The sequence below is a fragment of the Calidris pugnax genome, unplaced genomic scaffold (assembly GCF_001431845.1).
Source record: "Calidris pugnax isolate Ruff unplaced genomic scaffold, ASM143184v1 scaffold22, whole genome shotgun sequence".
Lineage (NCBI taxonomy): Eukaryota > Metazoa > Chordata > Aves > Charadriiformes > Scolopacidae > Calidris > Calidris pugnax.
In genome coordinates this window covers 28,778-46,954 of record NW_015090763.1, presented here as the reverse complement: position 1 = coordinate 46,954, position 18,177 = coordinate 28,778, and the positions used below count along the sequence as shown (strand labels likewise).

The window sequence follows — 18,177 nt, the reverse complement described above, 5'->3', positions numbered from 1 at the left end:
AGCTCCTTGGTGAAGACAGGAGATAGATAGCATGGGAGCCATGGGAGATCTGGCTGATTTATGGCATACTGGAACTATTTTGGTGGCCTCTAGGATGAGAAAATTTGCTTCTGAGTTCTAGAAGGTGGTGCATTATTTTGGCAATATACTGTTGCAAGTTAGAAATTATTATTTTTATCTTTTTTTTTGTTATTTCCTAGAGGCATCGCAATTTGAAGCTGTAGAAAGGTGAGTTGAGGCCATATGAGAAGCTGAGTTTGATTTTTATGTAGCTCTTGAGATTTCTGAGAACAGGTTGTAACATCTACTTGGGAATTCAGGCCTTTAAAACCTTTAACCTTGGCTTTAAAAGTGACTGGTAAATAAGTTAAATTTGTATTTGGTTTATGTATTTTGTACACTGACCTTGGAATTCTGGTGGTTGTTCTAGGGTACTGGAAATCTCCTTCCAGTATCCTTTTACCAGAAAACACTGAAGCAATATACAACTCCCGTTAGTATACTTGAAAATGTTCAGGTTTTTGTTTTTTTTTTTTTTAATACTGAGCGGAGATGTTTTAATTACATCTTGTGTATCTACAATTATGCTGGAGAGTCACTTTGCCAAGGTAGTAATTGGTACTGTCTGTTAGAAACAAGTGTCTGCCTGTGCCAAAACACAAGGAGAGATGTGATGATGTATATATAAGATACAATAGCTTTCTTCTCTTTTGTGGACAGGTTACTAGGGTTTTCTAATATTTGTAGGGGGAATACAAGTATATATTCTTATAAATAACAAACACGGTGTCCTTTTCTGCGTCAGTAAAGGGTATCCATATACTTACATACTATTTCAAAAACTCTAACAAGGTTTTCTAATTGAATGAGAAGTGCACTTCAAAAGAATCCTAATAAATCAATATTTATTTTTAGATGTAGCTTAAGGTTGCATCTACTGGTAGAACCAATGGTTAACTTGTATTATGTTACTCTGGTTTTTTGATTGTTTTAGCAGCTTTAAAGGTTAGCCATTTGGCGTTAGGAAGATGCAGTGCAAGTAGGGTCTTGTGTATTCATGGTACTGTCATATTTGATACGAATATGCACATGCCAAAGGAGAGCATCTGGGATGTGAAAATACTGTGCATTCAGGACGAGATGCATTAAAATTGCTGTGAGTCACACTCTTCCTTGGAGACAATAGTTCCCGGCAGTCCCAGGGGCTGCCATGCAATGTCACTGCAAGTGTGCTTCTTCCATTTAAGTACTTCTGTTAAAAAGTGTTATTAACTCAAAAATCATTCAAACCCACTCACCGCTTTGATCCCATGAAGTTCTTGCTGCCTTAGAAGACCTTATTTAAAAAAAAAAAAAAAAGATTAGAGTAGAACTTCTTTGTCATGTCTATTTTAAATATCTAGTTTATACTAAAGGCTCATTTTCCTTTGAATTTATGCATCGGCTTTTCAAAAATAGATCTCTCTTGACAAGCACTTGCTGCCTTGTCTGCTCTGTCCTTGCCAGGCTGCTTTGTGCTTGTGACACTGCACAGTGCTTCAAAAGGAGAGACTTAACCGTATATATTTTCAATAATGTAAAACTCATGAGGCTGCTGCTTTGAGTCTGGCCTCTTTATTTAAATTGTAAATTTATGTAGAACCTGCCCCTCTGCCACCAGAGCAGCTTGGGCCTGCAAGAGCCCAGACTGACCCTGGCTGAGGAGAAAGAGGCGGAAAACCCAGCTGCCGCCACGCTGCACGGATAATTTAACTGATTCCTGATGTAATATTGCCTTTTTTTCGTGTCCGTGGCTGGTCACCGTAGGCCAGTCAGGCCATGAAGGCCGAACGCTAATGGGGGAATAATGCCTCCACCGTCCCCCTTCGTGCCCAGCTCCCGCCCTCGGCTCTTTCCGGAATCGCTCGGTGCTTTCCGGAACTCCTCGGCTCGCTCCGGCCCTCCCCGCATGCGCCGCGCCGGCAGCTCGGGTGGGTGGGGCCTTCCCTACCCTTCCCCCTCCCGATTCTCTCCGAAGCCCTTCGGCCCTTTCCGCCGCCCGGCAGAACCGTTCTGCGGCGCTGACGTCACCTCCGGGCCGCCTTATAAAAAGGCGGGCGCAGGCGGCGCGCGGCGTCCGTGGCGGAGGGCGCGGAGCCGGCGGGGGAGTTTCGCGCACCGACCCGGTGAGGCGACGGGCGGGAGGGGGGGAGGGAAGGAGGGAGCCGCGCCCGCCTTCATCCGACCCCGTTCGGGTAGATAGAGACCCCCCACACACACGACCCCACCCGCCCGCTCCGCCTTCCGCCGCCGCGGAGACAGGTGTAGGGGTGGGCGCTTCCCTCAGCCGCGGGGGAGGCTGAGGCCGCCGCTCTGAGGCGGGCCCTCCCTCAGGCGGCTCCCCTCGGCGACCGCTCGCCCTCGCCGGCGGCCGTGGGGTTTGTTATCGTGGGTGGCCGCGGCCGCAGAGCTGGGGTCCTTCCCCGCGGCCCTCTGAGGAAAGGAAGGGAGGGGAGGGAAGGGAAGGGCGGGGGAGCAGCCGCGGGCGCGACGCGGATAAAGGGCAGGCGGTCGAGGAGCGACGGGATCCGCCCTGGGCAGTCCAGACCCGCGGTAGGAATTTCATTCAGCGCCCTGGGGAGGGGATAAAGAGGCGAGTAAATAATAGTGACAGCGGATCTCCGTCCCTGCGGGGCAGAGAGAAGGGCCCCCGCGCCTTGGCCGCCCTTCCCTTCGCCCCTGTCCGGTGGGGTTTGCGGTAAAACCCTGCCGCCCCCCTGCCCCCTGGGATGAAATGCCGGGGGGGAGACGGGGAACCCGGCGCTCTGCGGTAACCCGGCCCAGAAATGGCTTCCCTCAGCTCTCCCCAGCCCTGTCCAAGGTCAGGAGATGCAGCAAAGAGAGCGTGTGAGAGGGGAGAGGAGAAAAGGCAGCGATGGAGGGGCTGGGTGCTCGGTGATGGCTGGAGAGCCCCTTCCTCCCGGAGACAGGCAGCCGTGTGAAAGGACCATCTCGTCAATAGCCCACACAGCAGAGTTGTCCAGCCAAGCAGGAAGATATTTACAAGAAATCCTCCCAACCTGTGTTCATTTCACATATGTGTCATTTGAGTATATAGGTCAAGCACTACGGTTTCCTTTGTAAAAGAATCAGGATTTGTTCCTCCCCTGATTAATCTTTTTTTTTTTTTTTTTTTCCTAATTTCACATAAATCACAGTAATGACAGTCAAGTTTTTCTCAAATCATTTCCCGTATACACCTTATCTAGTCACAGTGACATAAATCTATATTGCTAGATCATAAATATGTACCAATCGGGTACAATCTGCCCTGACATTTAAGGAAAAGCGTAAGCATTTATCGCTACATTTTTCTCGGCAGGTATGTGCTGACTGTTCAGGATTTTTAGTAGCTATTTTGTCATAAAACAGCGATGTGTTCCAGTCTAAAATGTACGTGACTATTGAGCAGTCTTTCATACATATTTAAATAGGTTCTTAAGAGCAGTTGTCTGGAGATGGCGAATGAACACATTAGCGGGGGGGAAAAAAGCAGCCAAAAAACCCTAGCTGGGCCTGAAATGGTTCTGTTTATTTCTGGGGAAAAAAAAATCCATTTTCTTTTGGGATTTTGTTTTCAGCAAAGTGCCAGAAGATTCTGATGATTGTATTCACTGAAAGGCCTTGGTCAGGGATTCAGATTTGTTCCAAACAAATACTAAATCCCACCTTGTGATTTCTGTGCATTTAAATGCAACTAGCAATGAGTTCTTCCATGAAATCTTCATTTGGCCTTACTTATTTTGCAGAGAAAAACAATCAACAGAAGATTGAAAATGGTACATTTTCTGCTGCATTGTGTGCTGGATCTGTAGCTGTAGTAATTAAATTGTTAAGCTGTGGAAAAGACTTGAACCGAGATAACAGGTTGCATTGTTCACAAGAAGCAATTTATTTCTATTGCTATTGAAAAAAATAAAGCATCCGTACTGGTCAGATGGAAATAGAAATTTTATTTTAAAATCAGATTTAGATATTATGCTCTATGAGATCCATAGTTGATGAAGTTAGCAAACGTATTTGTGGTTGGGCTTTTTTAATAACAAAAAAAGGCTGAATGTCAAAGACTGTCTTTTATGTGTTTTTTTACATATTTTTCTCCTGCTTGGCAGACAGATAGGAGCAGCCTCCAATCTCTTGAGGCAGGGTGGTACCTCTTGCTGTGAAATTCCTATTTCTCAACTGTTACATTTATAACTAACCTTAGTAATGTAATGCAAATAACTTAGTATCTTTGCTCCCGTATTTTTATCTGCTTATTGTATTTATGGGGTTGTAATTGTTTTATTCATAAATATGTTACTTTTGAGGGGCAATTAATTGCTTCCCCGGTATTGGAGGAAATAATATGAATTCCTCCTTTTTTTTTTTTTTTTCTGCTGCATGTTAAGATAGTGTAGGAGTTTGTTTTTCCCATTTGTCCCTGGAGTGTAGGCAGTAGAAAAATGGGGTGGAGCAGACTGCAGATGCTGTGGATGGAGGTTGCCAAGCGTAGTCCGGCATTGTGCTCCCGGAGCTGACTGGGGATCGAATGGAGTGGCCAAGCTGCCTCCTCGCTGCTGCAACCGATACGTGTGGAGCTATGCAAATGCCACGAGAGATATGCACTGCCTTCAGCAGGCACAAAGGCACAGGACTGCAGTTGTCCATGAAGGGCTTCAGGGATTGCAGCGTGCTCGTGGGGGAAACGTAGCCTTAGGGGAGGCGAGGAAATTTTCGGTTAAAAATTCAGTGGGTTAGATACACTTAACAGATGCATAATTAGCCATCTCAGAAAATACCGTCTGTCACAACTGCTACACGTCTGGTTTTTTTTTTTACTGTGGTAATTGAAAGTAAAGATCTTTGTAAATAATTACATTCAAAACCTTATTGAGTTTGTGTCTTTAAATTAAGTAATGCCATTTGATTACGCTGTAGCAGGAAGTGTCATTTGCCAAATCCAGATAACTTTCTTTCTGTTTTGACCTTCAGGTTATGGTAACATGTATTTTTTTAGACTAATTGGAAAGGTTAATACATGCCAAATTAAGTTTTCCTGTTGATATTTGTAATCTTTTTTTGCATGGGGAGGTCTGTTGCTCGCAGTAGCTTGCGTAACAATAATGTCAAATTGTTGTATGTGGCAAGGAACCAAAAGGAAAGTATGAAACGTGTGCTGTGATGGAATATCTATCTACAAAAAAAAAAATGAAGCCATGTCCTTATGCTAGTCATTAGTTGAATGTTATCTTGATTTCCCCCTCCCTTTTAGACTCTACATTCCTCCATCATGTTGTCATCGTTTCGTAAACTCAAAGTCCAGGTATTTTTACGTACTGCATGAAGTGTCATCACCATACTTGCCTGCCTTTATTGCAATGACCTATTTGTAACAAAAAGCCATTTATTTGAGAGTTTGTTCTATGTAGCAGGTGCTTTGTTTGTACTTGAGTGTTGAGTCTGATCTTCCTTTCCTTTAATACCTTGAATTTCCTAATTTCTGTTTGTGATGCATGATGTGTGAGCATTTTATAGTATCATTGGGTTTTCATGTGGATTAATTTTCTAAGAGAGTTTTGTTTTAAAACGTACTTTAGCAGTATGTTTTTACTTATAGCATCTAAAAATCAACCGTGGTAAGATTTGCACCATAGAACACTATGCATTTGAAGTGGGCTTTGGGTGCTGTTCCATCCACTTGCACAAATTTATAACCCTTGTATGGTTGTGGTGTAACTGTTTATACATCTGTGGGGTTTTTCATTTGGTAATGGTAAAATAAATAGGATGTATGGATCAAATTTCAACTAGATAACACAAGCAACTAGATTTCATTTGGAAATGAGAGTGATGTTTATACTACAATTAAAATTGCAATGAAAAGATAGCAAATGAGAATGGAAAATGCTGGGATTAATTATATAATATCCCATTACCTGTAAACTCTGCATTTCTGCAATGCAGTCAAGGTAATTTGCTTTCTCAGGAGTCTCGGCAGAGCGCAGCCCTTGCCAGAGCTGCATAGTTTCATCAAAGGTCTGTGGTGATATTAAAAATGAAACAAAGCCAGGAAACCCCTTGTACATAAAGCCAGCAGCTTCAGATTGGCAATTCAGCTGCTCTCATTTGAATAATGGAATTAAAATTTTAAGACTAAATGCCTAAAAGTGAGCAGGTCTTTAATCGTCTTCTGTATTTCAAAAGTGCATAGTTAATGCTGTGCACAAACCCTCTAATCAGCCTAAATCACTAGCTTGGCAGCCTGCTTTGGTTCAACCAATTTACCTTTCTTTTTTCTTTTAATGCTACAGTTTCTTGTGTCCCTGTAATACCTACTAAAATTTGGGGCTCATTTGAATTTCACCTGCGCTGCGGTTAGTCTGTGTGAGACTACGGCATTAAGCAGCGACTTCAGCACATCTTGGCTTTGTGTGCTGCAGCACTTCACTGCTTTTTCTGGCTTGGAATCTGTAGAGGTTTGAGGCTGTAGGTGACCTTCCTTAGCAGAAACCAGGAGGATTTGGACGCAGGGTTCTGCTGCACATAGTCCACCCTTAATATTTCTTTATTTTGTCGATTTAAATTCATAACAAACCAGATGACTGGGCATTAATTTTGTCTCAGCAGTGTTTTAAGTCTCCAGTATAGGGTATGTGATATGACATCTTTCCATTACTTCTTTGTAACACAATATGCTCGTGCAGTTCCCTTCCCAGGAGCCAGGGCTGTGCATAGTTTTTCGAAGGATTCTCTTTTATTTGCCTGCAGTGCTCGCACCTCCTAACTTAGCTCTAAACTGGGCAGTCATGGTTTTGTGTTTGAGACATAGGCAGTGGCTTACTTCTTCCCCAGCCTTTTGAGGAAGCTGTGAACGGAAGAAATAGAAGTCAGAAAAGTGTACGTTGTTTTTTTTTTCCCGTGTCCTTTCATTTGAAGGTTATTTTCACCTCCAATATCACAATACAATTTTTTTTTTTTTGCTTAAAGAAAAAAAGATCAGCAATCCATTCCCGTTCCCCAGGAGGGAGCAGACGATACCAGTTAAATGCTCTTTTGGCAAGGCTTCGGATGGGTAATATTGATGAATGCAAAAAAATGCATCAAGGTGGGAAGCAGGGAGTGTTCTGACAGGGAAAGTACTTGTCCTACAGGCTGTTACTGGGGTCACGTATGGTGAATATATGTAACACACATCAGGACATAAGAGAAAGTCATTATTTTACTACATCTTGAGATAGTGATCTTTATATCCTGATATCTGATTGGTTTTCAGGCAAAGTAGTTTAATTCTTTAAGCTTCATTTAGTTCTTAAAAATACGTTAAAATTTTCTGTCTGGTGCTGGGTGTGTTTTCCATTTGAGTTTTTTAAATTCCAGAAAACGTGTTTTGTTAAGGGAAACGCTGACAGCTCTTCTGTGTGTCTGCCCCGGTGGCAGCGCTGTAATTCCTGCTTAACCCACCTCGATACCGCTGTTTCCTGAACTTGAATGATGTTGCTGACATCATCGCTGTTGCACTGCGGTGTCTGTAAATATCTGCAGTTGGATATTCCCATGCAAATTTTAGTGTACCCTTTGTGTAATTCATATTGTCTGGGGAAGGCTGGTTGTTTTATATTGAAGGACGAGAGTAATGATTTTGTTTTGGGGTATTTTTGTCTTAAATTTACGTCTTCTTTTTGTTGGCTTTTTTTTTTTTTTAAATACCACCACAGTGGTACATTTTGAAGCAGCATTTCTGGTTATTTTTTTAGTTAGGCATAAACTGACAAGTGGCTTTTTGAAGTTACAGCCCCAAAGTACGGTGGCGGACGCCTTCAGGAATGCTAAAACCTGCTGTTTTGGGGCCGTGTTGGCGATGACGCCTGCTGGGGCTGTCAGGAAGGCTGAGGCCGTGGGCCGGTGTCGTTCCCTCTGCCAGCATTGCCTGGAAGCTTCGCTCTGCCCGACCTTATCAGCCGGCACAGACAGCGCTGGGAGGGACTGGAGGCAGCAGAGAGGTGCATGGGGCTGGGGACGAGGCCGTTATCAGTGTATTTGCATAAAAACCAATATAACCTATGTTTTTCACGTTAAAAAAAACACAAAGCGCAACTTCTTGTTGGCTCTTCCCTCTCCCGGGATGTATCCCAGCTGCCTTCCAGTCGTGTAGTTGAACCGAGAGGGTTTCGAAGCGTCTGGGAGAGCTGCTTCGTATTCCAAGAGGTACCACGGCCGGAGCGTGAGGCCGTCGGAGGTGGCTGCATCATCCTGCAGCATCGATGACTTTTGAGCTCCCAGCTCCCTGGTGACTGCTGATGGTGCTCTGGCAGAGCGCAGACTTGCTGACGTCAGCTGATCCGCTGCAGGAAAGAACAGTCTATTATTGCTAGACCAAAGCACTTCTTTTACAATTGACTAGCTCGACTTACTGTAGCTATAAAAGGAGCCTTTCTTTTAACGAATTCCAGCAAAAAGATGAGCCAGATTGCATGACTTGGGTGGTGAGAGGCAAAGCAGCTACCGAGGCTAAATTACAGGAGGTCTCCTATCTGCTGTTTTGTTGTTGGGGTTTTTTTAATGTTAAATAATTTAATTATTTTAATAATAATTTAAAGTTATTTAAAATCAGTTGGGCTGTGGAGTTTATTTCTAATGCTGAAATTTAAGACTGTCCAGTGTTCCAAAGACCAGTTAGGATTTCCTTTTTTCCAGTAGTGCCCACAACCAGAATAAGCAGAGAGACAGGCTACAGCCATGCAGTGCATTTAGACCAACCACCACTTTGTTATTCCTGAAAACAATTCAGTTTAAAAAAAGTGTTGTTGGAATTCAAACGCAGCGTGACAGCTCGGGAAGGGACGTTTTTAGCAATAACTTGCTCTCCTGGAGGGAAAAGGCTGTTTGAAACAGGGCTTGAAAAAAACAGCCGCTTCCTCAGGAAAACAGATTTGTAGTTGAGCTCAAGTTGTGTTCGGGGTTTTGATCTTCTAATACTTGGATACACTAATCAAGTGGAGCCTTTGGTACCACTGCCAGATGAAACCTGGACTTCATTTATATAATACAGCCTGGCTGTGCTTTATTTCTTTTTTTTTCCTTGCCCTCTTTTGACAGTAATGAAGGCCTGGAAGAGAAAGCAAAGCTGAATTTTCTTTCCTTCCTTAAAGTGCCGCAATGCAGTTGGGGCTCAGAGTTCACGGGAGTAACAACTGCTGCTGGAACGGCTGCGCTCCCGCAGGGTGGGACTGTTGGAAGAGAGCTCGGGAATGTGTGAATTCGCCCCCATATGTTCCTTTCTATCAGATGCTCCCTTTACAAGTGCTTGGAAACCAAACAGAAAACACGGCCATATAGATCGCTTTGCAACCTGTGGAGGTTTTCATACAATTATGCAAGATACGTGGCTAATTAAAGCATGCGGCTAACCAGTGACTAAATAACAATTTAATATTTAACAACGTATTTTAAGAGATTGCCCATGTCTTTTAGTATGCAGTTGTAGACTGGGTTTCTTCCCTATCTTTGATAGGATTAATGGGAAGTGCATTTAGTTTGATGCTTACAGAATTTATAATGAAAGCACTTACTGAGCTATACGTGTAAACACTTGTACATCAAGACATTAATTGCATAATTGTTCAAGCATAGAGTGTTTGTTGCAACAGCTTCTTGATGTGCAGAGTGAACTGTCAAATAAATGAGTAAATATCCAAACTCCGATGACAATAATGATACTACTTTTTAAATTTGTGTTGCAGTTCTGTTCTAATGCACAGATTTCTTACTGAAAATCAAATTGCTTTACGAAGGTTTAGGAGCTGAAAAGTCAGGGTTATCCCAATTTTAATAGAAAGGAGATAAAGCAGAGCTGTACTCAGTTCTTTGCTGGGATTTTCAGTCGAAGTGGTTGAGAGAAGGATCAGCAGTTACACGAAGTGCTCCTTCACTGCCTTGACTAAGGTCAAAACTGACGCAGCGTGAGCCTTGTATGGGCTTTTGAAAGGTTATGTAGGGAGTGGCAGGGTGCAGTTGTAACTTTTTTTTAATTGTCTGAGAGAACAATGAGGAGATGCATAGCACAGACAGAAATGTACCTGTGTATCTATATCTAATACATAGCAGTATGTAGACATGCATACTTATGTGGACCGGGTAGCTGTTGTTTAAAGAATAGTAATAGTCCTACTTTAGTTTATCAGTTTTGAGTATTTTAAATAAAATGTTTCCAGATTTTATATGTGGTACAGGAAACATTTTATGTCTATATATCTGAATATATGTATATATATGCACAGAAACACATTTTTAACATTTGTATTAGACACTTGCATGCTACAGTTCTAGATGACTTGGCCTTTATATGACTGCAGCTGTATCTTTCCAAAACAAGTAGATGTTAAATGTCTTTGTAAATATTCCTTTCCCATTGTTTTCTGTTATATAAAGAAAGAAATGCACATGTCTGTGTAATGTTTATATTTTATATACATACCTGCACACACACAGAGTAAGACTGTAAGTAAACCACATGCAAGTTTAAAAAAGCAGGTTTTTCTTTCGTGGATCCCCTCCTACCCTACCATTGTTTTATAATACAAACAATATGTATTTACTTTGGCTTTCAGAAAATGGATCCGAGCGGTGTAAAAGTGTTGGAAACGGCAGAAGATATCCAAGAAAGGCGTCAACAAGTTTTGGACCGTTACCACAGGTTCAAGGAACTATCTTCTCTAAGGCGCCAAAAACTTGAAGATTCCTATCGATTCCAGTTTTTCCAGCGTGATGCAGATGAGCTTGAAAAATGGATCCAAGAGAAACTGCAGATAGCATCTGATGAAAATTACAAAGACCCAAGCAATTTACAGGCAAGTCCTGCTGCCATTTTATGTTCCTGTACTATTAATATTCGGGCGTACCAGGTCAACTGGGATAGACAGAACAAACTCAGAAATGTAACTTGAGCTGAGAGTGGTGAAGAAAGATTGATGCAAATACCCAGAGCCTTGCAAAGTGTTCTTCAAAAGCCTGGGGTTTTTGCTGATATAATTGGAATATTTCTAATAATGGATTAGATGCTTAATCAGCACAGAAAAAGTTACTCAGCACAATGTTGCGTAAAAACAGCTTTGTTTAATCCTAGAATTTGTTGGACACTGGCTATGTAAATATATGCCAATTAACTCATTGCTTCCACGAAAAAAATATATTTTTAGAAAATTAACCTATGTGGGTGGAACTAGCTGATGGGTTCTCAGATGTTTGAATACTCCAGTGTACAAGAGCAAACACAATAATGAAATAACTAAAATGGAGATGTTTGAATCCACCCATGAAACATATGATACAGCTGTTATTTCAAGTGTGCTAATAATGAAATAACTAAAATGGAGATGTTTGATATTTCAAGTGTTCTGTTTTATTGTTTGTTTGTCACTATTGAGTATGCATAAAATACACTAAAAATCTTGATGCTGGGAAAGGAAGGCTGTGCACCAAATCTCAGTTACGTTCTTTGATGTTTTACTTGCAGGGGAAGCTGCAGAAGCACCAAGCCTTTGAAGCTGAGGTGCAGGCCAATTCAGGGGCCATCATTAAACTGGATGAGACTGGAAATCAGATGATTAATGAAAGCCATTTTGCATCTGAAACCATAAGAGTGAGTTTTGGTTTTTTCCTCTTAACAGAATTTTCCTTAAACACTTTGCGCAGATTGCATGGATAACTCTATATTCTAAAACACCTTTTAAAATTCTACAAGTGTTTGATTAGTGAAATCACTCGAGAATTTGTATTTGTGAAGCTTAGATTCATGAGCGCCCGGCTCTTATCTTTTCTTGGATCCAGTTCTGAGATGAACTGTCTGCCAGTGGAGTCCAGAAACTTGGACTGGAAAATCATCAGTAATTCAAAGATGTTTTGAAAGTCACAAGGCAAATGATTAATTATACTTGTGGTTCTCCTGTCAATGATGCGATATCAAGAAGCAGCAAATTCACAAGAGCTGGTGTCAGGGATGTTGACCACTCTTTCTTGTTTTTATTTCTTGTATTTAGCATTTTAATTTTCTGCAATAATAATTATAAGTAACACAAGCAACCGTACCAGTAAACCTCAGACATTTAATTTCTGTGTGCTCTGGCTCAGATCAGGTCTCTAGTGATCTTTACTCTCTGGTTAAGTTGTACTGGCCGTACATTTGAATCTCTTTGAATTTGTATTCCATGACTTTTTCTGTGAGCTCTAAATACAGCGCTCTGTCTATTGTGTTTATCCAGCAGTGAACATCTCTTACAACAGCTGCTTCCTCGATAACAAGCAGTGAGCTTTCTTCAGATCCTTTTCCGGGATCTACTGTTGATTTTTTCTTTCTCTCTAAATCTCCCAACCTGTGTAATTCAATGACAACTGTATTTTTAAAATCTTTGCTGCTGCACTAGATTGTTTTACATTTGACAGTATATGAGTGTTTATCAGTGTTTTCAAAAATCTGAGCAAACTAAATTTTTAACCTTGAGAGTTTTCTTTTACTACTCCTCCTATGTGTTCTCATTTTTCTCTAGTTGTGTTAGTGTTTTTCTGTCTCATTTCCACAGGCATACATGCACATGTCCCACCAGTAAACATTTGGTTTTGTTCTCTAGGACTCACTTTGTTAGATCTGCTGCATTCTACAAGTGTTTGATTAGTGAAATCACTAATTCTGGGCAAAAGGAGAACTCTTGTAATAGTGTTGTAGTGATTATCACACTTAAGCAATATGTTAATTATTTCATTGTGACTAAGAAAAGCAGAATATTTTTCTTTTTACATTAAAACCCCAAGGAAGTGATAATTTTAGAAATCTCATTGTGATCGTATAATCTTTACCACAAATAGGAGGAAAAAATGCTTTGTAGTCGAGTGATCTTAAATAATACTGCTCGATGTGAGTTGCTGTTTGTGTTCTGTTTGGAGTGGTAATTTGCCTTTTTGGAGTGGTAATTTGCCTTTTACTGGTTCAGTCTTTCACGCCGTACCGGACTGCACAGCGCCCAATAGTCACGGCTACCCAAGTGGGGTCCCACATACGAGTAGGTGAAACTTCTGGCTGTGTGGTGCAGCTTCTCTTTGCAACATCTTCTTTCTTCCTGGATTGACAATTTTGCGCTATCCTTTTGGGCAGTGCTGGGAAATGGAGTTGTGTGAGCCCTTTCCTCCCTTGAAACCTCCCTGCCTGAACTTTCTAAAGGGATTACCTGGGTATCCACCCATGCTGGATGTTCAAAAGCTTCTCTAGCGTGACTTTCAAGTTTCAGATCTCGATGAGCAAAGCGTTATAGATGATGGGTGGAGCAGATACTTTCCTGTTTTGCAAGTTGTGTTTCTGTGTGGGAGTGTGGTTTTTCTTTTAATTGTCTATAAAATTTATGGTTGCTCCCAACAGTTTGGAAAGGCAAAGTGCAACCAGAGAGAGACTCAATATTAAAACCAGTAATTACTCCTAGTATTTCAGTATTATGTTACTTAACAATGTTGGATAAATATATTAACTGGCTAGTGCTAAGAGAAGTAGGTAAAGTACTGTAAAGTGGCACAAGTTTGACTTGAGAAAAAAATCCATGGTCTTAAATAAGAATCAATCCCAAAATGACGACTAGATTCACTTATTGCAAGTTGACTTCCATGTAAAAGACTGAACATTTGAAGAGAATAGCAATAGATTTTTGGTCTGACTTTACACTAGCATCGAATTTAAATCAAATTTTATCTCAAAATGTTTACCTCAAAGTTATGTAAGCATAACTATTTGATAGCTTCATTAATTAATAACAAGTGTGTAAATAGTTCAGTAATTTCTAATTTTGTGTTATTACATCATTTTACATAATTTGAAAATCTGGAGATGAAATTGTAATGAGTTTTGTTCACCCTTTGTCTAAATTACGGTTTAGGATATATATCTTTGGGGAAAAAAAATCTCCTGTTATGGTTAAGAAAGGAATAAATCTCATCTCTGGTACAGGATTTTACTAACAACACCCTATTGTTTTAGACTCGGCTGCAGGAGCTGCACCGACTATGGGAATTACTCTTGGAGAAGATGAGGGAGAAGGGAGTCAAATTGTTGCAAGCTCAGAAGCTGGTGCAATACTTACGGGAATGTGAAGATGTCTTGGACTGGATCAATGACAAGGTATATTATTACCTGCCTTTATTTGATGGGAAATTTGATGTGTTTGTATGGAAATTTTCTATCAGCCGACAGTTAGGTGAGTTCAGGTGATCACAGAGAGCTTTTAAAGGCACCTGTACATTATATTTAGATTATTCATATTGTATAAGCAGTAGGTATGCAAAGAACTATTCCTACTAAAGGTAGTAGGCTAAGGGAGGAAGCCTGCATGTTGGAGAGCGCAGTTAAACATAATCAATTCTTTCTTTGCTTTGAGGAGACCTTTGTATTTCTCACAGTAATCAAATTCCTGTAAGGGAAATCTACAACATGTAAAAGCAAATGTTTTTTTATAAATGCTCTAAATGATCTGTTATAGAAATAGCCGGCTAACCAGCAAGCAGTGGTTATTAGTAATTGCAAGTAATTACGTAATTACTTAATGATTGGAATATCATCAGATATACATAGTAAGGACATTTGCTGCAAGAGAACTGTTGGCTCTTGATTCTTTGAACTCCGAGGAAACAGACCACAAACCACACTATCAAGAAAAAAAAGCCACAAAACGATCTTAGGGGTTTTCTTAATGATGGTTTGCTATTTTGTGTCACTGTGGGTTCCAACTGTAAACCCTGCATAACTGTTCCTGAATGTGACAGTGTGCTTCTCATAAAGAAATCTTGCATCAGAAGCCAACAGCAAATGCCCACAACCTAAAAACGTAAACAAGTTGTAGTCACTGTGTGTACTCCAAAACAGCATGGGCAATTATTTTGTAATTTTAAAAGTATGAGGTTTTCCGTGCATATTTTCTTTCAGTAATTTAGGTTGTTGTAATAGTGGTTATCGTGCACAGAGCAGAAAACTTAAGATAGCAGAACTGGTTACATTCAATAACTTGAAAAATTAATGAGAGCAAGCAAGATGAAAAATTAATTCCCTTAGTGATCTTGCATGTTTTCTGCAATAATGAAAAGATGTTGGGGGTGGGGGAAGGTGGAGTTTAATGGAGGAAACTTTCTAGTTTCAAATCTGACTTTGAACACAGTGATTGTAACTGTCTTTGACCTGTTAAAAATCAGGACACTTTGCTTCCTATTTTTAGTCGTGATTTCCCATCGGTTATACTGAAATTGACTTTTTTTTTCCTCAATGTGTTAGGAAGCAATAGTGACCTCAGAAGAACTTGGGCAGGACTTAGAGCATGTTGAAGTTTTGCAAAAGAAGTTTGAAGAGTTCCAGACAGACCTTGCAGCTCATGAAGAGAGAGTAAATGAAGTGAACCAGTTTGCTGGCAAACTTATCCAGGTAAACATTCATGTGTGGTGAAAAATCTCTGTTGGCACGTCTGCTATAACACAGCAAACTTCTGTCTGCAGCTTCCTCTTTTCCTCCTAATTTGGTAGCAGATCTTTAATCTTTACCTGTGCCTAGATCCTTGGCTATCTTAATTTTGAATAGTCATCATTTGATTCCCTTGTTCTTCTGCTGAACAGCTTGAGTAACTACCCCAGCTGAGAATGTTCCTGAGAATGTGGGGAGTAGTGATTAGTGAGAGAAATTGTTATATTTCCCTTGGACAACCAGGATTAATGTATCTTCTCTTCTGGTATGTCACCTGGGGCTTGATCTAGGATTGAGATAGGGCAGGAAGTATTGCATTCTAAGAGAAAAAAGATTCTGTTTACAGCCCTCTTCCCGTTGACTAATCAGCACATAGGGAAACTTAAACTACTGCAGGAGTATTGAATGTTCATACAGTGAGGTTTCAGGAAAACAATCAAATTGGGTGATCATCTGGAAAGTACAGTTACTGTAAATTGATCTCTGGAAAAGCAGCAGTGTTTCGAGGTTTTGTCAATGAATGTAAAGCCACAGAACGTATGAAAATAGAATTTTTCCTTTGCTCGCTAGGAACAACACCCTGAAGAGGAACTGATTAAGTCCAAACAGGATGAAGTAAATGCAAGTTGGCAGCGTCTTAAGGGGCTTGCCCTTCAGAGGCAGGGAAAACTCTTCGGGGCAGCCGAAGTTCAGCGCTTCAACAGGTACGACCTTGGCTGGATCTGCTGAAGTGATGTAATATTTGTGTGGATGTTTAATGATGCATTCAGCCACATACAGTACCATGAGAAGAGCTACTGTTGTCTGTTACGTTTTTGCTTTACAGTTCCTTTTGACTTGTTGAATGAGGACCTTGTTCTGGAATGACCTTAGAATACTCATTCTGCTTTAGCTTTTCAACACTTGCCAGTTTTGTTCATTCTTGCTAATGGCAGCTTTGCTTCTCTGAGGGCTTTTCCCCTCAGTCATGTCCTAGATGAGCCTTAAAAGGGTTGTTTGTTGCCAAATGGATGTCAGTCCAAACGTTCCAGAGGTCTTTAAGCAGTGTCTTTCTATCTTCATTTCTATCTACAGCATTTTGAGATTTGCTGTAATTAAGTCAGAGAGGGGTCCAGAGTGGAAAATGAACCTGTTAGGAGATGGTGCTCAGTGATGCTGTAACTCATTCGCATCTGGTGACACCATCTGAAGAATGGCCTGCCAATATGCTTCAAGGCTTTTTGAGATTTAAAAAAAAAAGACCCTAAATTTTTAGGGGTTTGGGAGGTTTTGTTTGTTTGTGTCGTTTGGGGTTTCATTTTTTCTTTGGTTTTGCTTTTGTTTGTTTGTTTTTAAGGGATGATTGTAGTTGGCTACAGTGTTTATATATGTATCCGGGTTTATATGCCAGTATGTCTGGCATACATACAGGAAAACATCCTGCTCTCTTCCCTTTTCCAAATAAAATAGAGTGCTTTCAATTTGTGCTTTGTTTTGAAGGGATGTGGATGAAACAATCAGCTGGATTAAGGAGAAAGGGCAGTTGATGGCCTCCGATGATTTTGGCAGAGACTTAGCCAGTGTGCAGGCTTTATTGCGTAAGCATGAAGGTCTGGAAAGAGATCTTGCAGCCCTGGAAGATAAGGTATGAGATGCGTTTTGCTTACAATTTAAATGAGGTAACCTGCTTGTAAAAGGCTAGAAGCTTATTCACTGTTTGTGCCTGGGTTTAGGTTAAGGCCCTGTGTGCAGAAGCTGACCGTTTGCAGCAGTCTCACCCCATAAACGCTTCTCAAATTCAAGTGAAGCGGGAGGAGCTGATTGCCAACTGGGAACAGATCCGAACGCTGGCAGCAGAGCGGCACGCTCGCCTGAACGACTCCTACAGGTAGGAACGCTGTCGTGTCAAAATGACCTTCCTTATTCAAATTTAACACAGGGCTCTTGGGAGGAGAACAAAGGGATGCTGTTTCCAAAATTTTTGGATGATTCTGGTGTTTCCAGAAGCAGTCTTCCTCACTAAATCATATTTTACAATAACATCTTGTAGTAAAAGAAATGTTTATATGATAAATAAATACTTACAGCTTTTGATCTTTCTCTGCATGCGGCTCCGTTATGAAAACAGATACCTTGATGTTTTAGGATGTTTGCTTTTTTTCCCCATCTGAGTTGATACCTGCATTTTAAAGTATAGTATCTGACTATATGGAATGTCATCTGTTAGATCACTGTTGAGAAGCCATATTAAAATGGAACTAATCCTAATATGGTGGTTAGTTTACATTCTTTCTCATTTTGTTTTTCTCCTGTTCCCTCCCATGATGCAAGATTTATAGTGGTGGAGACCCACACAAGTAATCGTTGTTCATTTACCTTCCCTGTCATAATCTCTTCATTTCAATTAACAGCAAATTTAAAAGAGAAACAGAAACGGATCATTTCTGCTGATAAGTGTTACACACGTGCCAAAGGCAATAGCTGTAAAGGGGTGCTGAAAGGAATCTGAGAGTCTGTTTGCTTGTTTTAAGGCTGAGGCATGTGCAGTTGAAACTTTCTGTCAGTTTCCACACACACGCTGTGTTGTGGTTGTGACAGAGCCCTCTTGAAACTCTCTGCTTGAGAACTGTCTTTTAATTTCTGGTGTCTTCAACAGACAGGCTTGTAGTTAGGAATATTCCTTCTACTTTCAATAT

The 18,177-nt window shown here is 40.8% G+C and overlaps 1 protein-coding gene across 1 annotated transcript in view; it reads left to right on the top strand.

Moving 5' to 3' along the window:
• Positions 1–2,125: 2,125 nt before the first annotated feature.
• Positions 2,126–18,177, top strand: part of LOC106889924 (spectrin alpha chain, non-erythrocytic 1) — a 44,714-nt gene continuing 28,662 nt past the window's right edge. Inside the window, exons 1-10 of the mRNA XM_014945479.1 lie at positions 2,126–2,165; positions 5,294–5,344; positions 10,629–10,868; positions 11,534–11,659; positions 13,005–13,073; positions 14,036–14,176; positions 15,320–15,466; positions 16,073–16,206; positions 16,982–17,126; positions 17,215–17,369. Coding sequence (XP_014800965.1) covers positions 5,312–5,344; positions 10,629–10,868; positions 11,534–11,659; positions 13,005–13,073; positions 14,036–14,176; positions 15,320–15,466; positions 16,073–16,206; positions 16,982–17,126; positions 17,215–17,369 — 1,190 coding nt within the window. The 5' untranslated portion in view covers positions 2,126–2,165; positions 5,294–5,311. The remainder of the gene's footprint in view (positions 2,166–5,293; positions 5,345–10,628; positions 10,869–11,533; positions 11,660–13,004; positions 13,074–14,035; positions 14,177–15,319; positions 15,467–16,072; positions 16,207–16,981; positions 17,127–17,214; positions 17,370–18,177) is intronic.